The sequence below is a fragment of the Cherax quadricarinatus genome, chromosome 67 (genome assembly GCF_038502225.1).
Source record: "Cherax quadricarinatus isolate ZL_2023a chromosome 67, ASM3850222v1, whole genome shotgun sequence".
Lineage (NCBI taxonomy): Eukaryota > Metazoa > Arthropoda > Malacostraca > Decapoda > Parastacidae > Cherax > Cherax quadricarinatus.
Window position 1 is genome coordinate 14,408,597 of NC_091358.1, and position 27,500 is coordinate 14,436,096.

The 27,500-nt window shown below is 40.0% G+C and overlaps 1 protein-coding gene across 10 annotated transcripts in view; it reads right to left on the reverse strand.

The window, feature by feature from the left end:
• LOC128699669 (serine-rich adhesin for platelets-like) overlaps positions 1–27,500 on the reverse strand; it is a 1,564,428-nt gene that overhangs the window by 44,422 nt on the left and 1,492,506 nt on the right. For 8 of the 10 annotated variants that reach the window (XM_070099410.1, XM_070099415.1, XM_070099411.1 and 5 more), the window contains 2 exons: positions 13,108–13,767; positions 7,902–12,766 (listed from right to left, as the gene is read on the reverse strand). In XM_070099410.1, coding sequence (XP_069955511.1) covers positions 7,902–12,766; positions 13,108–13,767 — 5,525 coding nt within the window. The remainder of the gene's footprint in view (positions 1–7,901; positions 12,767–13,107; positions 13,768–27,500) is intronic. The other 2 variants (XM_070099418.1, XM_070099420.1) reach the window with 2 other exon arrangements.

Consider the following 27,500-nt stretch of genomic DNA (forward strand, 5'->3'; position numbering starts at 1 on the left):
CTTCTGAAATTGTAGAGAATCTTTTTCTGAAGGTAATGACAACAAAAGTGTGAAATTTGATGGAAAATATAAATCAGGGAGCACTTTATGCATCTGTGGCTTCACTGATTTTAAGGCATATTTTAGGCTTAAGCCAATTTCTGGATATTTCACTACTATGCCTTCTGTTCAACTATCAGAATTACTTTATAAAGATTCACAAAATCATAATGACACGATTGCAAACAAACCATACCACGGGTGGCATTAGAACCCACGATCACAGAGTCTCCAAACTCCAGACCATCGCGTTAGCCACTAGGCCAGCTGGCTTCAATAAGATTCATCCAACTAGGTATATTTCTACACCATAGGAAGGTTAGTATAGGCACCACTGTGACCACAAATGCAAGTTTTTACAGATGAACCCTTTTTAAGAGGAAAGTGATGTTGACCCCAAGTTTAGTGACTCTGAGGTGGATGTGGCCACAAGTGGTTGAGGAAAAATAAAAAAAACCTCGATAATAACCCATGTGCAGCATTTATGCAACACCCTTTCAGAATGTCTTATAACCTATGCCCTAAGTAAAGAGAAACAATTCTGGAATGTGTAATAAGTGTTTGGCAGGCTGGCTGGCTCTATCTCCATATGTCTGTCTGTCTATCTCTATCTGTCTCTGTCTATCTCTGTCTATCTCTGTCTCAGAGGTACACATAAATACAATTATACATAGTGTAAATTACCTTGGATAGCCCAAAAAATCTAAAGTGCTATACTGCACTTGTAGATATAATGCATAATACCTGTTGGCTCACAGAGGCTCTCTCTGAGACAGGGAGAGAGATAAGCAGAGAGACAGAAAGAGAGTCAAGCAGGCAGAGAGAGAGATAGGCAGATACAGAGATGCTGGCACTCATCAAATGTCACCACTTACCTCATCTTATCACCGCACCCTCGCATGGGCTCATCAAATGTCACCACTTATCTTATTACTGCACCCTCGGGACACTTGTCACTGACACTTGTCTTACATCACGCTTCAGGGGAACTTCTTCTTCTTCTTCTTCTTCTTCTTATTATTATTATTATTATTATTATTATTATTATTATATACTCCCGTGTATCCAAAACACTGCTGGGACCTATAAATACTTTGTATATATTCCTAGACAATAGTCAATGACCAATCCACCTGTCAGTGTGTTTGTTACAATTTGAGTACAATTTCAGTACCTAATATTAGTGTCAGAACAAAGATTGGTTATGAAATGACAAGAGCTACTCTAAATTGTATTTATCAGAACATAAAAAATATATAAAATAATATAAAAATGAGGAAAAAAAAAAAGGTATATCGGCAACACTTTTGCAAGCAGCAGGACTCGATGTTGCTGTCAGGTGAGTATTAAGTGCCAACTTTGCAGCCTCATATCTTAAGTTAATCCTGTAACACTTAGAAAAATATTCTCTTTATCTCTATAAATTTTTTTTTTTTTTGACGTTTAAGGGTTAAAATGTCAGACATACCATAAATTGTGGCAAATAAGTTTATATAACTAGAGGTTCAACTTATACAATAAGTTGACTAATAGTCATGGACCTCCCTAAGAAATATAATCCCACACCTCTAACTTCCACAGCAGGCATCTCCCCTCTCCCCTTTGGATACTGTCCCAAGAAATATGTAAGGGAAACAGGCAGAAATCTTTTGGTCCACCTGAACAAACACCAAAACACCAACAACAGGGATGACTTTAAATACACCTGTGTCCTCCACAGGAACTGCACAGTTCATTTGATGAACTGGAATGAGGCACAACTCATCCTCATAGAACAAGATCTTAGACAGCGGCAATATCTGGAAACCTTATTAATTACTATCACTGACACCACTGAACATAATACTGGAAGCTACAAAATTTAAAAAAAAAAATTGCTATACATGATACTTAACAAGGCAAAGCAAAACCTACCAAACAACACAGGAATCACATGACTAGCTGACCTCAACTGTATGACCCTTTGGGGTTGAGCACTTAGTTATGATTATAATAATAATACCTGACCTCATCTCAAATAAGTCACACTGGCATTTTTCAGATAACTATGTCACACACACACACCCCATTTTCCCACCTATATATACCATTATTTTTAAACTATGTGTGCTAAAAGTGATTAAGGTCCCAGGAACAAAATGTTTTCTAATAAATACAGCCTCTCCTCACTTACCGACGGAGTTCCATTCTTAAGACCACATCGGTAAACAATTCGTCGCTAATCAAGGAATCACCCTTTGCTAACACTTCAAAAGTGTCACCACCCAAAACTAAAACATTCAGTTTTATGTTTGCTGAGAAATTCCTTTCAATCTGTTTATTATTAACGGTAATACAACATGAAATACATCAGTGACTTACTTCCGAGATATTCCAGGAAACGCGTGCATAGCTGATTACTTGGGAATTTTTTTTTCGAGAAAATAGGACTGTCAATGCTTATTGTTTCGGTATGTTTAGTCTGTTAATGGGTTGGATTTGTGAAGGGCCTGCCTAGTATGGGCCAACAGGCCTACTGCAGTGTTCCTTCTTTCTTATGTTTTGTACCCACGACACCAATCATACCCAGCCGTGGGAGGGGCTGGGTATGATTTGTCCAATCTCTTTTTAAAGCTACCCAAGGTCCTATTGAAGCTAAAACCTTGGGTAGTTTCAAATTTAGGTTGGATAAACACTACATGAGTGAGAGGGATTGGATTTGAGTGGGACTTCCACATGAGTAAACAGAATTATTAAAGCTTATTGCTTGGGTAGCGTTTATTCTGTTAGTGGGTTGGATTTGTGAAGGACCTGCGAAGTATGGGCCAACAGGCCTGCTGCAGTGTTCCTCCTTTCTTATGTTGATGAGTGGAACAGTCTGTCTAGTATGGTGATTGAGGCTAAAACCTTGGGTAGTTTCAAATTTGTGTTGGATAAATACATGAATGAGAGGGGATGGATATGAGTGGGACTTGCACATGACTAAATAGAATTATCAAAGCTTATTGCTTGGGTAGCATGGAAAACTGAGTTGGGCAAATATTCTGTTAGTGGGATGGATTGTGAAGGACCTGCCTAGTATGGGCCAACAGGCCTGCTGCAGTGTATTATTATTAGTAGTATGTATGTACATTTGTATTATAATAATAATAATTATTATTAATAATTTAGGGAACTGAAGCACAGATCTAATTCCCTAAATCAAGAGCCCCTCACCAAGGCACCTCCCTTGAGGGGGAAGTTCACATCCTGAAATTTCGTTCATATCCAGAAGCAAAAAATCGACCGAGCGACTGTTTGTATCCTGAAAAATTCGTATGGTGGGGCATTCATATGCCGAGGTTCCACTGTAGTGCCGAGAGGGACACCCCACCACATGTCATGGGCAATCATGAGTTACTGAGACACTGCTCACTTCTCCCTTTGCTATAACTCCACCCACTTTGTAATGATGCCAAATGGTAAATTAAATACGTATATTAGAAAGAAAAAATAAAATAAAAATCGAACTCCAACTTGATAACTTTATTTTAATTTTTTTTTTTTTTAATTTTTGTCTAATATATTAAATTCACCGTCTAACATCGTTACAAAGTGGGAAGAGCTATAGGAGAGGGGGAGAGGCCAGCAGAAGCATTCAGTATCTGGTGAACCGTCATGGGCATCGGACGTTAGCCGTAGCGCTAATAAAATGTGTAATTATGCTAATACAGTGGACCCCCGGTTTACGATCAGCTCCCAATGCGACCAATTATGTAAGTGTATTTATATAAGTGCGTTTGTATGTGTATGTTTGGGGGTCTGAAATGGACTAATCTAATTCATAATATTCCTTATGGGAACAAATTCAGTCAGTACTGGCACCTGAACATACTTCTGGAATGAAATAATATCGTAAACCGGGGGTCCACTGTATTAGTAATAAAGGTTATCTATCACATTTATTCCAAATTGATATCAGAAACACGATAAATACCCTAGAACTGTAATAAAGATGCTGAAATGAATAATGTATGCCATATTATGTGAGTGGGGTAAGGGTGGAGGTTGCCGCTCTCATCTGTACCTCTGGTTTATAACGAAAGAAAACGGTGTTTACATCAGGGCAAACACTCCTAGATCACTCTTATCATAAGAAAAAATGCAAAAATAGTTAATTTTTCCCAATTTTTTTTTTTCTGAGTCATATGCTATGCTCTCTGTCTCATGGCATCTTAAGGAAAGATTAAACTCAGTGAACAAGGTATGCCGATGGTAATAATAATTTATAATAATAATAATTTATAATAATAAATAATCACTCTGGAGCACTTTAAATGTCATGTGTATTTTATATAGGTTTGGTAGCTGATATTTAAAGCACTCCAGAGCAATTATTAATTATTATTATGATTATGATTATTACCATCTACATACCTTGTTCACTGAGTTTAATTACTTCTTAAGCTGCCATGATATACCGAGAATATAAACACAGACGAACACACTAGCTAACCCCTTTACTGTGAACTTCTTTTGTACTTCTTCCATTTTCCTCTTGTTTTTCTTCTTCCAAGTGCTGCTGCACTTCTAACTCTATCTTTTACTATGGGATGCACAATAAAGTACAAACTTATAGACGAAATATGTAGTCTTGGAGATTGTTTGATGCTGAGATGCATCACTAACCCGTTTATAATGAATTTCTTTTGTATTTCTTCCATTTTCCTGTTGTTTCTCTTCTTGGAAGAGGAAAAACAACAGGAAATTTGCCATGGAGACTGTGAAAGCTAGTGTCTGTAGGAAGGAGATTCAGATGCTTGACGCTAAGATGCTGCTCTACCTATTGATGACCCAAGTTCTCGTACAGTATAAATAACAACTCATCAGAGAGCCCGTCGTAACTCCAAGTTGTCGGTAGTTTAAAATACAGTGGACCCTTGTTTTTTGTAATTAACCCTTTGACTGTCACAACCCCAAAAATCCTGAGGTGTCTCCTGGTGTCCCAAAATTTTTGGAAAAAACAAAAAAAAAATTCATATGAAATGATAGAGAATCTTTTCCCGATGGTAATGACATCAAAAGTACGAAATTTGATGGACAACTTACGGAATTACGCTCTCGCGAAGTTAGCAACCTTGGCAATATTTACGAATCAGCGATTTCGCCCAGAAATTGGCAATTTGGTTAATTTCACGAAAATTAAAAAATATGACAATTTCAAAATAGGGTCCAGAATGAACAATGCAGACATTCCTGGCTCTAAAATAACATTTTCTTTGTTCATCAGTCATGTCTCCAGGCCCCTCTGATATTACTCTTGCTTTCTATTCTGAATTTTTATTCAAACAAAAAATAGAAGATTTACTGTTATGCAGACTACTGCAATGTTGTAATAATTGTATAAATAATATCAACCCATTCATGACTGCATATCAGAATGGCTAGTTGGACATTTATTGGACAACGACATCATTTGTTTACTCTTGAACATCGGTAAAAATCAAACATTTCCCCTACTTTGAGCTCCATTTCAAGGTCCTTTTCATAGTAAAACCAATCAAAATCACCTCTATTTCTATAATATGCTTTCCATTCTATCAAATGTGACTATGAAAATGAGAATATAATCATAAAATCTATACGAAAATACACCTCAAAATCAGCATTTTAATCCAAAAACACGGTCAGAGTTTTTTTTCTCATTATGCACTGCGTGCTGCAGGATTTTTTTTATATGGTGCACGCTGACCACACAGACCCATTCTCTCACATGTGGGCCTACCAGCTTTCTCCTGCTTGATTTGAAGCCGCTAGAATTTTTGAATATACAGTGGACCCCCGGTTAACGAACTTTTTTCATTCCAGTAGTATGTTCAGGTGCCAGTACTGACCGAATTTTTTCCCATAAGGAATATTGTGAAGTAGATTAGTCCATTTCAGATCCCCAAACATACACGTACAAACGCACTTACATAAATACACTTACATAATTGGTCGCATTTGGAGGTGATCGTTAAGCGGGGGTCCACTGTACATATGTCAAACACATTGGCTCGTAAGACGTATACAGTATATATGACCGAAACAGTCAAAGGGTTAATCTGTTCCAGAGAGTGTGACTAATGGCAAAAATTCATGATTTGCAAAATCATTTTCCCCATAAGAAATAATATAAATCCAATTAATCCGTTCCAGACACCCAAAAGTATTAAAACAAAATAATTTTTTTTACATGAAATATAGATGTATATACACAGAAAACAATGAGACACGAAGAATAAAACAATAATAACATGACACATACCTTTATTGAAGATTCTTCTTAGTGTATGGAAGATGGGAGGAGGGGAGAGGATGGAGAAATTAATCTCCTTCCATAAAGACTTCAGGTACCAAGTCCTTTTCCCAGGGTTACTTCCCTTCTTTGTTTTTTAATGCCACTAGGACCAGTTTGGGAGTCAATGCACACCTGTGGCACTAAATATCTGTCCAGAGAGCTCTGTTTCTGGTGCCTCTTCAAAATTTTCCTAAAATGGGACAAGACATTGTCATTGTACATGTTGCCGACACGGCTTGCAACAGCTTTGTTAGAGTGATATTCCTCCACAAATCTTTCCATCCTATGCCACATTGCACAAATCTTCATTACTACCACCCTCTACCACCATCACAACCACTACCACCCTCTACCACCATCACAACCACTACCACCCTCTACCACCATCACTACCACTATCACAACCACTACCACCCTCTAGCACCATCACAACCACTACCACCCTCTAGCACCCTCTACCACCATCACTACCACCTTCTACCACCATCACAACCACTACCACCCTCTACCACCATCACAACCACTACCACCCTCTACCACCATCACATCCACTACCACCCTCTACCACCATCACAACCACTACCACCCTCTACTACCATCACTACCACCCTCTACCACCATCACAACCATTACCACCCTCTACCACCATCACAACCACTACCACCCTCTACCACCATCACAACCACTACCACCCTCTACTACCATCACTACCACCATCACAACCATTACCACCCTCTACCACCATCACAACCACTACCACCCTCTACCACCATCACAACCATTACCACCCTCTACCACCTTCTACCACCCTCTACCGCTATCACCACCACTTTCATATTTTTCTATAATGTTTTTCTTTAATTCTATCGTGTTTGTTACCTTCTTTACCAAAAGGCTGGCACTAGCTTTCTTTGGGCCCATGGTGGCTTATTGAGCAGTTGCAAGCACTAAAATGAATGGAATATTACGAAATGTATTGTATGAACGCGTGGAATCGTGCTCACTCGCTGATAAACAATGGCACACTCACTGTGGCTGAGTCGGGGCCGCTCGTACGCGTCTGGGATGAACGACTATTTGCGAGTCAAACAACAATTCGTGAGTCAACATTTTGATGAAAAAAAGTTACGATTTGCGAAAATTAGGACTTACAATGCTTATGAAAAACGAGGGATAACTGTATTTAAGAAAATTTAAATAAGTAACAAACTAGCATATGCCAATGTTGAACACAATTATACGATGAAACCTACGATGACTTGTACACTAAAGTACTTTTATATACAGTATAAAAAATATAAAATACCAAATATGAAAAATATTGCATATTATTTCTGAAAACTATTATGTCTGAAATGCTCAATCTTACATTCTTATTCCTAATGTTACAATTACATTTTAAGAAAACTTTGTCTATCATATATTAAATGAAAAAAATCCATAAGACAGTGTTGAATTACCAATGTATAATTATATCGAAATATTTTAATTCTCAAAGATTTTGAGCAATGTAGCTTAAGAAAAAAAGGTTTTAAGCATGCCACAATGTGGTGCCAATACTCACTCTTAACCAAATTTTTCCCTCAAAAGGTTCACCTTCCCAGGACCAGTTGTGAACCCATCTGGGTTTCTTGGCTGACTTGCATTTCCCCTGGACTGTAGCACTCCTACGACGAGAACCAGCATTTATTGGCAGTGGGGGGAATGTAGGAAAGGGAGAGGCACTATTGGATTTTGGGGATTCCTCTTTGCTCCTGGATTTTTTCTGTCCACCACTAGCCACTTCTGAATCCACACTGGAAGTATCACTTTCATTATTCTTTTCCTTTAAATATGCTAAAAGACTTTTCTTTCTGTTTAGTTTTCCATTTGGGGGAGAACGGCGGGATGAACTCTTTGATGATTTTCCATTCTTGTGTGACTTAACACTTGGGTTCTTTGTTACCACAGGAGCTTTAGAAGCACCTTCCACGACACCAGTTTTTGTACTTAACGTAACTTTATTACCACTTGTCCCTAGACTCTCACTATTTTTCCGCTTTAGATTATTACTTGAGGTAATCAATTTTTTATCAAAAGCCTCTTTGGATTTTGATTCAGATGCAACTACACTATCTTGGGGCACTCTTTGGTCATTCAATAGCCCCAAAAGGGGCTTTTTCTTGTCACTCATGCTTTGTGTTAGTTTCAAACTATCTGTAATCCCCACATCTTTTGAAGGGCATGATAAGTCACATTTTCTAGATAAAGAATCACTTTTAAGAGGTATATCACCTTGGTCATTAATTATATTTTTTTTAAAGAGAGAATTATCTTTGAGACACATTTTTAAAGTAGAGGAAATCTTGGTTACTCCCTTTGGGGACATTTTCTCAGTCTTGATTTTTGGTAAAAGTTCTGTCTTGATATTTATTAATTTCATGGGATCGCTGGGTTTGATATCTTGTTTACAGTCTATTTGACTAGATGATTCTAGTGACATTTTGGAAGATAGCAAGTTTTCCTTTTTCTTATCTTCTATCTGTGATGTTATGGTTTTATTGTCTTGTAGATTTAAATCAGTAGTCATTTGTCTGTGTAAATCATTTTCACATGAAATAGCTTTTTTTTTTTCTAGAGATAAATTTTGAATGCATGGCTTGATATTTGTAGAGTTATGATCAGGCTTGGAATCATGGTTAGGGAATGTTGCGTTTGGCATATTATTACCACTACTAATACCTCTTGCTTTCAGAGGACTACCTTTCTCATTAAGCAATAGTGATGAGCCAATTATATTTGTCTTCACATCCATTAAATCTGATCCCGAATCATCTTTCTGCGAGTTGTTTGTAGTTATCGTATTAGAAGACAAGTCAAAAGAACCTGAATTACTTTGGCTAATAGGAACATTTTCTGGAATGTTTGGTTTTGTATCTTTACTTTTGTCTTCAGTCTTGACCAACATTCGGTGCACATTAGAACTAACTGAAGATTTTGGTTTAGGTAAATGGGCAGTGGCAGTTTTAGTATGCATTGGAGTGGGCACAGTTTGACAAAGAAGGTGCCGAGGGCCCGGCCTCTGATAGCCCAATTGAGAAGAGCCACTAGCAGTACTGTTTTTAGCTGTTTCACTCTCTTTACTTTGCGCTTCTTTATATTGTACGCTCATAATTAATTTGTCCCTCACAACTGAAATAATTCCTTGATGATTGTTAGTCACAGCCATAGTGGATTTACACACAGTCGGTGCTGTACTGGTGGTCTGAGTTGCAACTGTCGGTTTACTGGGACTTATAGTCACACTGTCTGGTAGTGCATTAAGTGGATGATTTAAGGTAGAGGGTGCCATTGAGGGTGCCACAGAGGGTGCCACAACTGAGCTCATCAGTGGAGAAGAAACCAAATCTGAAGCACATCCTGTAGAACTCCCGGTGACTTCTGGTACACTGCTCATACAGCTACTATTGACTGAGTTTGTGGTCATAGCATCACAAATGACATTAGAGGCACATGCATATGATTGGGTGTCTGATGTAACTCCTGACTGTGTGGGGCTCCAACTGGTATTTGGTCTAGAGTTAATATTTACATAACTTAGAGTAACTTGGGCAGACATGGCAGTGTTGATAGGTTTTTGAGATTCTATTGCTAGGCCTGAAACAGAAGAACCAACTTCGATTTTCTTAGCAGAAGGAAGTTCCTTAATTACAACTCCACCTTCATCCATGGGAGGCACAGAACACATATTTCGTAATCCATCTTTTGTTGAAGTTCTAAGAGCAGACACACTCTGGGGCTGATCATGTACTGTTCTTGTTGTGGTCTGTGAACTGAACTCAATAACTTTATTGACATTCTTAAAATTTTGCTGTGATAAAGCAGCAACAGAAGCAGTTTTCTTTGTTTCAAAAGAATCATGCTCCGAGCTGTGGCTAGACTCCACTTTATGCTGAATTGTTTTAGGCATGTAAGAAACCTTAGCTGACAAAGAAATATCTTCCTGTAGTTTAGGAATATCTGTAGCTGAAGTTGCTGATGAAACTGTAATCTTGTGACCCTCAGTAGCAGATGTAGTCATGACTTGCACATGATTCACTAGTTGTGGAATGCCAGGAACACTAGCAGTAGTGACTTGTGTTGGCCTCACTGAGAGCCGAGGCACACCAGATACAATGGCTGTATTTGCTTGTGTGGAAACCAATGGAACTTTATGTATACCTGCAACAGCTGCTGAAGCTTGCATTGAGATCTTATGAGGTTCCAACATATTTGTATCAGACGATGTAATGACTGGTGTCAAATCCAGGTGAGGTGTTTGTGTGGAAACCAAGTGAGGTTTAGGAATGGCCAAAGGACTAACTGTGTCATCTTGTGAGGAAGCAATATGCAGTTCAGAGACATTAGAAATGCCAGCTTTGGTATCAGGTATGGAAGATAAATGGGACTTACTATCAGACTTATTGACTTTATCCCTTATCCCAGAAAGAGTTATGTCAGATGGCTGACACACATTAGAGGAAACAGAGTCTGGGGTCTCTGATGGCACTGTAGCACATCTGGGGGCACTGGAAGCAGCTGCCGTGACCTGTGTTGTAGCCACTATAGGTTGAGGTATGCCAGAGACTACCACTGATGTAACCTGTGTAGGTGAGACAACATACTGAGGTGTGACAGTAACTATTGTTGTAGTAGCCTGTGTAGGGGTTTTATCTGGCTTTGGTACACCTGTCACTCTAGCTGTGGTAACCTGTCTAGATGCTACAGCTGTAGTGACCTGTCTAGATGTTACAGCAGGTTGAGGTACTGCTGTAACCACAGCTGTAGTGACCTGTCTAGATGTTACAGCAGGCTGAGGTACTGCTGTAACCACAGCTGTAGTAACTTGTCTAGATGTTACAGCAGGTTGAGGTACTGCTGTAACCACAGCTGTGGTGACCTGTCTGGATGTTACAGCAGGTTGAGGTACTGCTGTAACCACAGCTGTGGTGACCTGTCTAGATGTTACAGCAGGTTGAGGTACTGCTGTAACCATAGCTGTAGTGACCTGTCCAGCTGCTGAAATAAGTTGAAGTTTGCCTGTGACTGTAGCTGTAGAGATGTGTGTGGTAGTCACACTAGGGTGAGGTACAGCTACAACTACAGCTGTAGTAACATGAGAAGTGGCTACAGCAGGTTGAGGTACAGCTACAGCTGTAGTAACATGAGAAGGGGCTACAGCAGGTTGAGGTATGGCTGCAACTACAGCTGTAGTGGCCTGCGAAGGTGCCACAACATGAGGTATAGCTGCAACTACAGCTGTAGTAACATGTTGAGGTATTGCAGTGACGACAGCTGTAGTAACATGGGGTGCCACCACAGACTGAGGTATGGCAGTAGTGGCCTGCGTAGGAGCCACAGCAGACTGAGGTACGCCAGTGACTTTCGAAGTGGCTTGCATATGACTTAAGACTGGCCGAGACACTCGAGAAGTAACTGTCGTAGTGGTGTGTGATGGAGTGGAGCGAGGCTGAGATAACTCACGAGAAATGTTCGTGGAATCATGTGAGTTAGTTGCAACTGGGTGTGGTATTCTTGTAACAGCAACTGCAGTAGGCATTGCAGATACTGCAACTGACTGAGGAACTCCAGTAACTACAGCTGTATTGGCTCCTGAAAGGCTGGAAACTGACTGAGGAATGCCGGTGACCACAGCTGTAGTAACTTGCGAAGATGATACAACATTCTGCAGTGCCTCAGAGGCGACATTTACTACAGGCTGTGAGGAAGATACAGATGGATGACCAATCTCTGATGTAATGGCTGGCATTACACATGAAGTTATACTTGGCTGAAGAGGACCAGAAACGAATGATGTAGCTTGCTGTGGCATAGTAGGATCTGAAGCTGCAGTATTGGTTGTGCTGGCTTGTGATAGAACACTGCTTGACGGTACCACAGACTGTGAACTATGAGGAGCTCCAGGATTAATGGGCACAGTAACAGTGATAGGTGCCATGGCCACCATGGTTGTGGTGGTGGTAGGTTGAGGCTTAGAGAGAGGCACATCGGGAGGCACTGGGGCAGGCACTGGTGGGGGGACACTAGGAGGAGGGTCAGTAACTGCCTGGGAATCCTGGGATGGCATTACAGTTACCGCTTGTTGTGGCACAACAGCACCAAACACCTGGATGGTTGGTTGAGTACCTGTGGTCATCACTGTAGTGAGAGGACCAGACTGGTACATTGAAGTTGCACCACAGCCTTGTGGAGCTCCACTATGAGGAGGCTGAGCTGGCTGCTGTGTGGAGGGATACTGGTACTGGTATCCTGCACCACCACCCTGGCCCATGCTACTGCACTGGTTACCGCCGTTTGTAGCTTCTGGCCCTCTACCACTTCCAGTAGGGGGCCAAGTATGCACGTTTTTTGAATCCACTGGACAGCAAATTGTACTCTGTGATGAGGGTCCTGCAAAAAAAAAAAAAAAATAAAATAAAAAATATTAGTTACTACATTTAATTTAATATTACAACAAAAATTATAAACCAAAATTATAAGGAATGTATAAAAATCAACAGAGTTTTTTACTAGAACTTATCTATACTATGATACTGTTTGAACCATGCTCCAGGACTACATAAGATATTAAAAGCTAAAACTATGTTATAGCACAGTACGAAATAAAACAAAAAGATCAAGCATAAGTAAGTGTAACTAAGCATAAGCCAATAAGCACAAGACAATCACAAAATATCCAATGGCATGCATCTATGACAATCAAACAAACAAACAGGGCAAACAAAACACACCTATGAAGTTTATTTTAACAATCGTACCCGGGGGAGGATACGTGAAGACCGGTGTGTATTCCGTGTAGTGATATGTGGCGTACGCAGGAGGGTGAGGGCCACTGGATGTGGGGGGTGGTGGGGGAGGCAGCGCTAGTGCTTGAGGGGGCCCCTGGGGAGGTGGGTTGGGCACACACAGGGTATACGAAGTGTAGCTCTCTTGAGAGTAATGAACTCCTCCCGGTGGGGGAGGCGGATACGAGTACTCGGCACCTGGGGCAGCATACTGACCCCCAGAGTAAGTTGGAGGGTAAAAATGGTAAGTTTGGTAAGTTGCTCCACGTGGATAGTACTTGTCATAAGGCGCTACATGCGGAGGAGGAGGAGGAGGTGGTGGTGGTGGAGGTGGAGGAGGAGGAGGAGGTGGTGGTGGTGGTGGTGGTGGATTAGGGTGATAGCTGTAGGCTGGATATTGGTAAGGTGGAGTGTAGAGCTCAGAACCAGATTGATTTGGAGGAGCTTTTATAGGTAGTGGAGGAGAAGTAAGCCTAGGAGGAGAGGAATATGGGGGAGCTGCTGCCACTGGTGATCCCTTGGGAGCCTTGTAGGGACTGGTGCCGTCAGAGGTGGTGGCTGTGTAATTTGCTTTGACCGGCATGGGCCCACTCACTGGCTGGTAGCCTGCAATGGAATGCAAGGCTGTCACCCAAAACATACGCACAGGAAATCAATCAATCAATAAAAAAAAAAAAAAAAAAAAAAAAAAACAGACCCAGTTGACAACATACAACCCTCAGTGAATATATTACTTTGATATATAGGACCTTATATTCTTATCTGAGTGGGTAAGCCTAGTGTTTTGCTATTACTCTATATACATTAAAAATAATAAGCGTACAATATATGTATATAAATACTACAGTTCAGATACAATACATTACGAATATTTTTTCAAGTATATAAGAATTTATAATAAGTTTGGTATTATTATAAAAAGTTTTAGAATTTCAGACATTTAGATTTATGAATAGGTAAACCTCACATGGACAGAACATAAAACATAAAACAAAAAGGATCTATATTTTGTCCTCAGTCAGAGACCCTCTTCAACAGATGAAGATGGTTTTCAACTGAGGCTCTTATATATGGATTCTTCCTACTCCATGTTGTATTTTTCATCCATGTTTATGACATGTAGATCTACATACGTTTATGTATACTACAGGTTTAAAAATACAAAAAGAGCATCAAGTCTTAAAAAATTTGAAAGATTTTCTTAATAGGTATACTTAAGGTCCTAAGGAAAATCAAAACTTAGAAATAGCAGCTAAAAACTATCCAAATATGTCAGACCAGGAAACTGATCTTATACAGTACATGATTATATACCACTTTTTTTTTCCTTATGCACAGCACTTCTTAAGATCAAAACCATTTGTTAAAACCTTGAGGTTTCACAAATATTATGAGGGGATATATTAAAGCAGGCATTTCCACATATCAAATTTCAGTTTACTCTGCAAGCAAATGTAAATGGTGCAAAAATTTTCAACACATTTCATATACGGTATATACGTATACGTAGAAAGTACTGTATATATAAGGGAAGTTACAAACAAATTCCTAAATGTCTTCAAGCAGGAACTTGACAGTTTCCTCCAGACATTTCCTGATCCAACAGGCTTTAGTGCTTATGTTGGACTGTGTGCTTCTAACACCAATAGCTTTGGTGTATGTCATAGTGATTTTAAGTCTAGAGCTGTTTATTCATGAAACTCTTTGAGTTATGATGCTTGATAGGCAGGGAGTTGAAGAAGTCCTCTGGTGGGATTACTTCATCTGTTTCATGTGTGACTTAGTGAATGGAGGATCAAGCCCCAACACTCCTTGATCTCAATGACCCACATTGGGTTAACACTTCACTCTCAAGGAAGAGTGGGGGTATTGCAAGTTAGCAAACCATTTGAACTGTGATGTCAGCATGGTTCTGGCAAGACAGAAATTAAATGGATGACACTGAAGATGTTTCCTCTTTCTTCAGCTCAACCCTCCTCGGTGGGAGACAGTCGGTGTTAAAAATGTATATAACAATAAAAAATGATGCATAGGAAGTACAGTGGAACCTCTACTTGCGAGCATGTCCACGTGCGAGTTTTTCCAAATACAAGCAGTCGATGGGTCGATTTTTTGCTTCCATACGCGAGAAAAATTTCCACAAGCGAGCAGACCTCAAGGCAGGTTCCTTGACACTGGTGAGGGGCTCATGCTCTTGATCTCGGGAATTGTATCTCATTTGTTTGTTGGACTATCTTATTGAAACTTAGGTAATGTATGATGGAAAGATGCTTCTTAACGTACACCAAAAATGAAAGAAATCTAAGCATAAATAATGGAGTTCACTTCTCAGCAATTAGCCACCCCTTAGTAGTAATTTCAAATGGTTTTTATGGTTGTATTCTCGTTTTTTATTCATTTTAGAGTATATATCATGTTTCTATGTTATTTATATTGTTTATTATGTCATATTAGATGAAGTGAGATAGATAAATAAGCCGTAGAGTTGATATTAGCGAAATTATTGAAGTACAGAATTCCACTGAAATGGATTAATTGCATTTCAATTAATTTAAATGAGGAAAATTGACTCTGCAAACGAGCAAATCCAGTTGTGAGCAAGGTCATAGAACGGATTAAACTCCCAAGTAGAGGTTCCACTGCATCTAGATAATTTAACCCTTGGGACAGTCTTCTTCTGCAGTCGATGGTCACTAGGATTTACATAAAATACACCAGCCTCTCACTCACTTTCACTGGTCTGGCATCAACCCCACATAATTATAACATCAACACCTCATAGAGTTGACCTCATCATCCCTCAAGTAAATTTATATAGCAAAAATAAGACTTCATCTGAGCAACTTCAGTATTACTATGCTGTAGTTCACAATAAAAATTCTATATTTTTACCCTTAAGTTTTATGATTCGTATAATTTTGGTGCATAATTTGATTATTACGGGTATTAATAATAATATTATTATTATTTATATGAGTTTAGATTTACATAAAATGCAACAACTGATTTTAATTTAACCCTTTTCACTGTCTCCTGTGTAGATTTATGTTACTGAAGCCAGTGTCACTCATGTAATTCTTAAGCACAGTGCCCTTAACCCTTTCACTGTCTAGACCCCTGATCTGAAACTTGTTCTCAGTGTCAAAAACTTCCTCCCCACCCCCTTCAATTTTTTTTTTCATTATGAAATAACAAACAATCATTTCCTGAAAGCAATGACACCAAAAACACAAAATTTGATGGAAAAACTTATGGAATTACGCTAGCACAAAGTTAGCAGTCTCAGCGCAATTTACGCACTGGCGATTTCATCCACTTTGATCTATTAAAAACCCATAAAACGGACTGGGGATTGTAGGGAAGCCTTATCTGTCCTCTGGAATATTGGAAAAATTTAATGTTTCCACTACTTTGAACTCAGTTTCAAGTTCTTCCAGTCCTGAAACCAATCTTTCAGTAATATAACCTCCATTCTATCAAATGATATCAAGAAACAGTCAATAAAACCATAAAAACCATCAAAAAATACACTGCAAAATTGCCATTTTAAACTATACATGGGGCCACAGTTTTGTTTTTCCCATCATGCACCATGTGTGGCAGGATTTTTTTCATATGGTTCACACTTACGACACAGACACATTCTCTCATATCTATGCCCAAATTCACCACTCACAGCTTATCTGAGTGAGCTGAGCTCATGACATAGAACTACATCAGGGACCCTGGCATCAATGATGTATATTTACATGATGGACAGTGAACGGGTTAAATATGCTGTGAGTAGTATATTTTGGAATAGATATGAAAGAATGGGCCTGTGCAGTAGGTGTGCACAGTATATAAAAAAAAAATCCTGCCCCAAGTATGCATGATGGGGGAATAGTAAACCTCTGACCTTATGTTTGGTTTAAATTAGAGATTTTGAGGAGCATCCTAGGGTGTTTTTTATGGTTTTACTGGTCATTTCTTGGTATCAGTTCATAGAAGGTAAGACATACCAGAGAAATAGAGATGATTTTGGTCAGTCTCAGACCAGAAGCAGCTTGAAATAGGCCTCAAAGTGGCAGAAATATTACATTATTTGTGATTTTCCTGAGGAAGGGAAGGGGCCCTTCCTATCCCCAGTCCCCCTATACCCCCCATCCCCTTACCCCATCCCCCTTACCCCATCATCACCCTAACGTCCGTCCCCCTACCCCTGTCACGGATTTGAGCAGGTCTACTTCAGTTATTGGGTTAGCCAAAATCATGACCGATCATTCTTGGTTATACTTTATTAGTCAAGAAATAGTGTAAGACTGATTTTTTGTGGTGATGATAGATTCCAAATGGAATACAAGCATCATAAAGGAAAAGTCTGTGGATGTGATTAATTATTATTATTATAATCAAAAAGAAGCGCTAAGCCACAAGGGCTATACAGCGCTGCAGGGTAGGGAAGGAAGCGAGGGTATTGGGCGGCAGAAGGGGGGAGGGATGATCAGTAGGTTACAGTAAACAGCGGGGCAGGGGATAGTGCAGGGGTAGAGGGTAGCAACAGATTGAGGTAGAAAGGGCTGAAGGTATCAGAGTTTGTGAAGTCAGTCAGTTGTTGTCAAAAAGTCATTGAGAGAGTCCAGATGAAAGGATGTGATTAATGAACAGAGAAAAGGTTGCTTCAGTGGCTGGAATGTCTACAGTGTTTATTTTGAATGCTGCTTTTAAGTTGGAACTTGTTGAATTTTGTGTAAAATTCGCCAAATTACCAGCTGCTGTGCAGCGTATAGCGTAGTTCTGATAGCTGAATGAGCAGATTCTTGTGCTCACTTACTAGAAGGAAAGGCATACTAGTGATATTACTAGGAATTGGGCTTAGTAATCAATTAGTTATTGCCGCTGTAGCCTTAAGATAGACTTAAGTTTGCCCAAAAGGCTCTGCATAACAGTGGTTGCTACATGCACACCTTAATGTCACCCATCTTTGTACAAACACTATCATGCTGAAATAAAGATGATTATTTTGATTAAAGTGGACAAAATCGCTCATGCATAAACTGCCCCCAGCCTGCCACCCTTATGCCTGCACAATTTCATAAATTTCCTGTCAAAAAAAAAAAAAAATCACATGTTCAGTGTCATTACCTCCAGAAAGAGATTTTCTTCCATATCAGACAAAATTTTTTTTTTTTTTTAAGCCGCAACAACGTCAGCACTTAACAGAGGTTGTGACAGTGAAATGGTTATACACAGTACAGAATATAGTGTGTTTATATGTAAATCAATTTTTATTATTGTTAGTAGCTATTTAGACCTTGCATATAATTTAATTTTTTTTACACTACTTTTATATAGTAAATTATGTAAAATTTAAAAACCAATAGTCAGTGTGACTTATTTGTTATTATTATAATAATTATATTATTATTATTATTTTTCACTGGAAAAGGTAAACCAGCAGATCTGCCTGGTAATTATTCATCTATAAATTTTGGCACTGATGATAGCATTTGAACCACCAAAGTATTTGGTGAACTAAAATTACTGTATTACTTTAAATACATATGTACATACACACACAACTGGCTGGTGGAGTTTAACCCCACCAAATGCAAAGTCATGAAGACTGAGGAAGGTGAAAGAAGGCCACAGACAGAGCACAGGCTAGGGGGCCAAAGACTAAAAACCTCACTCAAAGAAAAGAATCTTGGGGTGAGTATAATACTAAGCACATCTCCTGAGGTGCACATCAACCAAATAGTTGCTATGGCATTCAGGTACCTGGCAAACCTAAGAACAGCATTTCGACACCTGAATAAGGAGTAATTCAAGACTGTACACTGCGTATGTCAGGCCCATATTAGAGTATGCAGCACCAGTATGGAACCCACACCTGGTCAAGCATATCAAGAAATTAGAGAAAGTGCAAAGGTTTGCAACAAGACTAGTCCCAGTGCTAAGGAGTGCCCAACGAGGAGAGGTTAAGGGAAATCAACCTAACGACACTGAAGGACAGGAGAGAGAGGGGACATGATAGTGGCATATAAAATACTGAGAGGAATTGACAGGGTGGATAGGGACAAGCTGTTTCAGACACAAATGGAAGTTGAAAACTCAGATGAGTCACAGGAATGTTAGGAACTATTTCTTCAGCCACAGAGTTGTCAAGAAGTGGAACAATCTGGAGAGTGATGCAGTGGAGGCAGGATTCATACACAGCTTTAAGAAGAGATACGGCAAAGCTCATGGAGCAGGAACAAAGTGGACCTAGTAGCGACCAGTGAAGAGGCAGGTCCAGCAGCTGTGACTCAACTCCTACAACCACAAATAGGTGAGTACACACACACACACACAGTCCGACACCATATTATCACTTTCACTTTGTTCTAATAGGATTGGAGACTCCTTAAAACATGGGACAAGTTAGTGCTCAAATTTTTATAAGAGATAAGTGACAAACTCACCAAGAAACCCAAGGACCCCAGAGCAACCTGCTTTCTTTTCCAGAGATTTAGTGTCCTGTTATGTTAGTGTGAAACTTAGGTAGTAGGCTGGTACACAGTGCTCACTCAGGAGGTATGTACTACTGTCCTGTCATATCAGTGTGAAACAGAAGTCTGTTAAATGTTCTGCCTTTTGGCAGGATTGCTGGTCAATTCCTTCTGTCTAATCAACACACAGGATAACACGCAAATCTTACACACTATTATTTACATTCAATATACAATTATCTTTACTTTCCTGTGTGTGTGATTCTCTATAATAATAATAATAATAATAATAATAATAATAATAATAATAATAATAATAATAATATTTTTTTGTTTTTTATTAACATATCAGCCAATTCCCACCAAGGCAGGGTGGCCCCAAAAAGAAAAACTTTCACCATCATTCACTCCATCACTGTTTTGCCAGAAGGGTGCTTTACACTACAGTTTTTAAACTGCAACATTAACACCCCTCCTTCAGAGTGTAAACACTGTACTTCCCATCTCCAGGACTCAAGTCCGGCCTGCCGGTTTCCTTGAATCCCTTCATGAATGTTACTTTGCTCACACTCCAACAGCACGTCAAGTATTAAAAACCATTTGTCTCCATTCACTCCTATCAAATATGCTCATGCACGTTTGCTAGAAGTCTAAGCCCCTCGCACACAAAACCTCCTTTACCCCCGCCCTCCAACCCTTCCTAGGCCGACCCCTACCCCGCCTTCCCTCCACTACAGATTTATATATGTACTCTCGAAGTGATTCTGTTTTGTTCCATTCTCTCTACAGGTCTGAACCACCTCAACAACCCATCCTCAGCCCTCTGGATAATAGTTTTGGTAATCCCACACCTTCTCCTAATTTCCGAACCACAAATTCTCTGCATTATATTCACACCACACATTGCCCTCAGACATGACATCTCCACTTCCTCCAGCCTTCTCCTCATTGCAACATTCATTACCCATGCTTCACACCCATACAAGCGTGTTGGTACAACTATACTCTCATACATTCCCCTCTTTGCTTCCACGGACAAAGTTTTTTGTCTCCACAGACTCCTAAGTGCACCACTCACTCTTTTCCCCTCATCAATTCTGTGATTCACCTCATCCTTCATAGACCCATCTGCTGACACGTCCACTCCCAAATATCTGAATACATTCACCTCCTCCATACTCTCTCCCTCCAATCGGATATCCAGTCTTTCGTCACCTAATCTTTTTGTTATCCTCATAACTTTACTCTTTCCTGTATTCACTTTTAATTTTCTTCTTTTACATACCCTACCAAATTCATCCACCAACCTCTGCAACTTTTCTTCAGAATCTCCCAAAAGCACAGTGTCATCAGCAAAGAGCAACTGTGACAACTCCCACTTTGTGTTTGATTCTTTATCTTTTAGCTCCACACCTCTTGCCAAGACCCTAGCATTCACTTCTCTTACAACCCCATTTATAAATATATTGAACAACCATGGTGACATCACACATCCTTGTCTAAGGCCTACTTTTACTGAGAAATAATCTCCCTCTCTCCTACATACTCTAACCTGAGCCTCACTATCCTCGTAAAAACTCTTCACTGCTTTCAGTAGCCTACCTCCTATACCATACACCTGCAACATCTGCCACATTGCCCCCCTATCCACCCTGTCATATGCCTTTTCCAAATCCATAAATGCCACAAAAACCTCTTTACCCTTATCTAAATACTGTTCACTTATATGTTTCACTGTAAACACTTGGTCTACATACCCCCTACCTTTCCTAAAGCCTCCTTGTTCATCTGCTATCCTACTCTCTGTCTTACTCTTAGATCTTTCAATAACTCTACCATACACTTTACCAGGTATACTCAACAGTCTTACTCCCCTATAATTTTTGCACTCTCTTTTATCCTCTTTGCCTTTATACAGAGGAACTATGCATGCTCTCTGCCAATCCCTAGGTACTTGACCCTCTTCCATACATTTATTAATAGCACCAACCACTCCAAAACTATATCCCCTCCTGCTTTTAACATTTCTATCTTTATTCCATCAATCCCAGCTGCCTTACCCCCTTTCATTCTACCCACTGCCTCACGAACTTCTCCCACACTCACAACTGGCTCTTCCTCACTCCTACAAGATGTTATTCCTCCTTGCCCTATACACGAAATCACAGCTTCCCTATCTTCATCAACATTTAATAATTCCTCAAAATATTCCCTCCATCTTCCCAATACCTCTAACTCTTCATTTAATAACCCTCCTCTCCTATTTTTAACTGTCAAATCCATTTGTTCCCTAGCCTTCCTCAACTTATTAATCTCACTCTAAAACTTTTTCTTATTTTCAACAAAATTTGTTAATAACATCTCACCCACTCTCTCATTTGCTCTCTTTTTACATTGCTTCAACCTCTCTTTTTCGCTCCATATACTCTTCCCTCCTTGTATCACTTCTACTTTGTAAAAACCTCTCATATGCTAACTTTTCCTCCCTTACTACTCTCTTTACATCATCATTCCACCAATCGCTCTTCTTCCCTCCCGCACTCACTTTCCTGTAACCACAAACTTCTGCTGAACACACTACATTCTTAACACTACATTCTTAAACCTAGCCCATACATCTTCGACCCCATTGCCTATACTCTCACTAGCCCATCTATCCTCCAATAGTTATATATATCTTACCCTAACTGCCTCCTCTTTTAGTTTATACACCTTCACCTTTCTCTTACTTGCTGCTTCTATTTTAATTGTATCCCATCTACCTTTTACTCTCACTGTAGCTACAACTAGAAAGTGATCTGATATATCTGTGGCCCCTCTATAAACATGTACATCCTGAAATCTACTCAACAGTCTTTTATCTACCAATACATAGTCCAACAAACTACTGTCATTATGCCCTACATCATATCTTGTATACTTATTTATCCTCTTTTTTCTTAAAATACATATTACTTATAACTAAACCCCTTTCTATACAAAGTTCAATCAAAGGGCTCCCATTATCATTTACACCTGGCACCCCAACACTTACCTACCACACCCTCTTTAAATGTTTCTCCTATTTTAGCATTTAGGTCCCCTACCACAATTACTCTCTCACTTGGTTCAAAGGTTCCTATACATTCACTTAACACCTCCCAAAATCTCTCTCTCTCCTCAACACTCCTCTCTTCTCCAGGTGCATAAATGCTTATTATGACCCATTTTTCACATCCGACCCTTATTTTAATCCACACAATCCTTGAATTTACATATTTATATTCCCTTTTCTCCTTCCAAAACTGGTATTTCAACATTATTGCTACCCCTTCCTTAGCTCTAACTCTCTCAGCTACTCCTGACTTAACCCTTAAACTGTCGCGGCCGTATATATACGTTTACGAGGTACCGTGTTTGACGTATATATACTCATAAATTCTAGCGGCTTCAAATCAGGCAGGAGAAAGCTGGTAGGCTCACATGTGAGAGAATGGGTCTGTGTGGTCAGTGTGCACCATATAAAAAAAATCCTGGAGCACGCAGTGTATAATGAGAAAAAAAAAACTCCGACCGTTTTTTTAATTAAAATGCTGACTTTGTGGTCTATTTTCGTATAGTATTTGTGGTTGTATTCTTGTTTCCTTGGTCTCATTTGATAGAATGGAAACTATATTATAGAAATAGAGGTGATTTTGATTAATTTCCCTATAAAAAGAACCTGGAAATGGAGCACAAAGTACGGGAAATGTTTGATTTTTGCCGATGTTCAAAAGTAAACAAATGATGTCATTGTCCAATAAATGTCCAAATAGCCATTCTAATATACAGTCATGAATGGGTTGATGTAATTTTTACAATTATTACAGTATTGCAGTAGTCTGCATAACATTAAATCTTCTATTTTTTGTTTGAATAAAATTTCAAAATAAAAAGCAAGAGTAATATCACAGGGGCCTGGAGACATAACTGATGAACAAAGAAAATGTTATTTTAGAGCCAGGAATGTCTGCATTGTTCATTCTGGTCCTTATTTTGAAATTGTCATATTTTTTAATTTTCGTGAAATTGGCCAAATTGCAAATTTCTGACCATGTTATTGGGTAGTTGAAATCAGTAAATGGGCAGTTTCTTGTACTCAATCGATGGAAAAAATGGAGTTCTGAAGAAATAGCTATGAGTTTGGTTGACTGGAATAATGGAATTAGCCAAAAATAGGGCTCAAAGTGGGCGAAATCGCCGATTTGTAAATATCGCCGAGGTCTCTAACTTCGCGAGAGCGTAGTTCCGTCAGTTTTCCATCAAATTTCGTTTTTTTGGTGTCTTTACAATCGGGAAAAGATTCTCTATCATTTCATAAGAAAAAATAATTTTTGTTTTTTTTAAATTTTGCGACACCAGGAGACACCTCAGGATTGGGAGTTGCAACAGTCAAAGGGTTAATCCCATTTATTTCTCCCCACTGAAACTCGCCTACCCCTTTCAGCTTTGTTTCACTTAGGGCCAGGACATCCAACTTCTTTTCATTCATAACATCAGCAATCATCTCTTTCTTATCATCCGCACTACATCCACGCACATTCAAGCATCCCAGTTTTATATAGTTTTTCTTCTTCTGATTTTTAGTAAATGTGTACAGGAGAAGGGGTTACTAGCCCATTGCTCCCGGCATTTTAGTCGCCTCATACGACACGCATGGCTTACAGAGGAAAGATTCTTTTCCACTTCCCCATGGACAAGAGAGAGAAAAAAAACAAGAACAAGAGCTATTAATAAAAAGAAGAAAAACCCTAGATGTGTGTATGTATGTATGTATGTATGTGTATATATATATATATATATATATATATATATATATATATATATATATATATATATATATACAGTGGAACCTCAAAAATCGAACATATCACATATCGAACGTTTCAAAAATAGGACCATTTTTTTGGACAAACTGTGTCCCTATTATCGAACGTGCCCCTATTTTCGAACCGCTGGGTACGGGACCTGTCTGCCGCCCGCTCTGTCCGCGTCCCCGCGCAGGCACCGTGAGCAGTCTAGCTTTGTTTATGCTTGAGTGAACACTAACCTGTGCGCTCATTCACGCATTTTACAATTATTTCGTTGTGTTTAGTGCTTGTGTGACTGAAATAAGCTGCCATGGGCCCAAACGAAACGAATGAAATATTCTAGGTAAGACCCCGAAGGGGTGAGCGGGGAAGACTGGATAGAGGAAGAATAGATCTTGAGAGGAGTGTCCTTAGTCTTAGAGAAAGAGCCAGGGCTTGACCCAGCAGCAGAGCTGAACGTGAAGGAGTTTGCAGGAAGGGGCTTGAGAGTCAGGATACACGGGCAAGCTTGATCGATGACTCGGGAGCACTGCAGTGTGCATCTCATCAGCGCGTGGTGTTGACTGACTTGTGATTGGTGGAGACTGGCGCAAGGCTCGAGGCAGGCTCGAGGTGGCAGCTAGTGATGACGTGACTTCTTATGTGCGATCATACCATGTGGTGTTGGAGCCGTTTGTGATTCTTTTAAATGCTGATTTTGAGAGCAGGACAAGTCTAACCCTGTGCTGTGTGTCGTTGCCTAGGTCTTCAAGTAAGGCGTTGGTGGTCTGTAGGTCAGTTCCTGGTGCAACAGTGTACCTGACGCGGCCATCTCCTATGCTGTATATAGCTTGGCCTGCATGCAGGATGCGACAGTCTGATATGTATGTGTACAGGGTAATAGGTGCTGTGGTTCTGAGGTTCAGGTCTGCTCCCATTTTTTCCAGTGGGTGTGGAGTTTCGTGTAGACGACTCACAGGTGGATGTATTTTAGCTTTTTTTGCCATTGGCAACTGAGGTGGAGATTCGAGGTGTAGGTCGGCAGAGGTGGTGGCGGTCTCGGGTAGATCAGGTGAGGCTGCTGATTGGTCAGTGGCTACGGTGGAGTTTGTTGTTGTTGTATCTTGCGTTGTATCTTGTGGTGTGGTTATTGGAGTGGTAATATTTTCAGGTGCTTGGGTGAGCTTGATTATGTCAGCAGAAGGTGAAGAGTCTGGGAAGGTGAATGCCGGCATGTTGTTTAGTCTGAAAAGTTCGTTGATGGTAGTGTTGAAGGAGCCTGGTGCTGCCATGTTGTGCATGTGGGCATACAGTAGGCAGTACTGTATTTTTGTTGAGTCACATGCCAGTGTGGAGATAGTGATGGTGGAGTGCTGGGTTGATTTCAGGAGTTTGGTGGTGTCAGCCTGCAGTTTTGTGATAGCAGCATATGTGGGTGATCTGGATGGAGACTTCTTCTGATCTGCTTCTATGTTCTTTTTGATGATTTCATGACGGGTGGGACATTTAGCTGCGAGTGTGTGGTGGTTATTCTTGCAGTTTAGACACTTGAGAGTAGCAGTGGAAGAACATGTCCTGGAGTCATGGTCCTCATTACCACAGGTGGAACAGAATTTCTTGTCTTTTGTGGGGCAGTCTTTTGTTGAGTGGAGGTAAGAAAAACAGGTCCAGCATTGAGTGACGTGGTGGTAACGTTCAGCTTCAATGTTGCAAGCGTTGATGAAGTAATAGTAAATGGCTAGTCCCTCAGCCATAGCTTGGGAAGCCATTGTGGCGTCAGTAAATGTATGTATGAAGAGGCCGTGGGAATCTTGTTGATGTTTTCCACGGTGGCCCCAGGGTTCTGGTCCTTGACAGTTTGTTTGAGGTCTTCGATGGTCTGAGATGTAATCAGTTTGTCCAAGCGCTTCAGAAAGACAGTCTTCTTAGCCCTTAAGGCTGGAGAGGACATGATTCTGTAGCCACGTTCTTCTAGTGTAGGTAGGGCAGATGCAGACATTAGTTTCTCGGCCTCCACATCGTCCTCACAGACGATAATGAAGGATTCATGAAGGGAAAGGATCGTGTTGACCTTGATGTTCAAGCCCCTAACAGTCACAGCAATGGCAAGCTTGGTGGAGTCGTTGATCAACCCACTGGAAGGTTTAATCTTGACTCTGTTTGAGTAACTCATCTTGAGCTCTAGAGGTGGGTAATCGGCGAGGTAGAGGTTCTCCTCCCCAACGGGGATCACAGGGACACTACTTGAGGAGCGACTGTAACTTGCCAGTAGCAAGGCCAGCAGTGCAATCGCCATGGGCCCAAAGAAACTTGCTAGTGGTACCCCTGTGGTAAAGAAAGTGAGAAACACCATAGATGTGAAGAAGGAAATAATACAGAAGTATGAGAGTGGTGTGAGACTTGTTGAGCTTGCCAGGATGTATGGGAAAAACAAGTCAACCATCGGTTCTATCCTGTCAAAGAAAGAACAAATCAAGGAAGCTGATGTTGCAAAAGGTGTTAATATAGGGAGTGGATGAGGTGCCTTCTTCAAAGATTAAGGAGATTTGTGCCAAGTGGAATGATGTCCAAATGTTTGTGCAGAAGTACCACCCTGAGCAAGCTGAAACAAGCCATCTTTGCAACAAGTTCAGTGACAGAACCATGTCCCATTTTAGGGAAATGTTAAAGAGACGCAAGAAACAGAGGACTGTGGACAGTTATTTTGTGAGACAGGGGCCCAGTGACTCTCAAGCTGGTCCTAGTGGCATTAAAAGACAGAGAAGGGAAGTAACCCTAGAGAGGGCTTTACCTGAAGTCCTCATGGAGGGGGATTCTCCTTCCAAACACTAACCCCAACTCCCTCTCTCCTCTTCCCTATCTTCCAGATGCCATCACCAATCTTCAATAAAGGTAAGTAAAAATGTTATTTTATATGTATTACTATACATAATTAAAAACTATAGTAATTGTTGTATGCAAAACTGTAATTAATCTCTATAAAATGTATTGTTTGTGTGAATATTTTTTGGGTTTCTGGAACGGATTAATTGTATTTCCATTATTTCTCATGGGAAATATT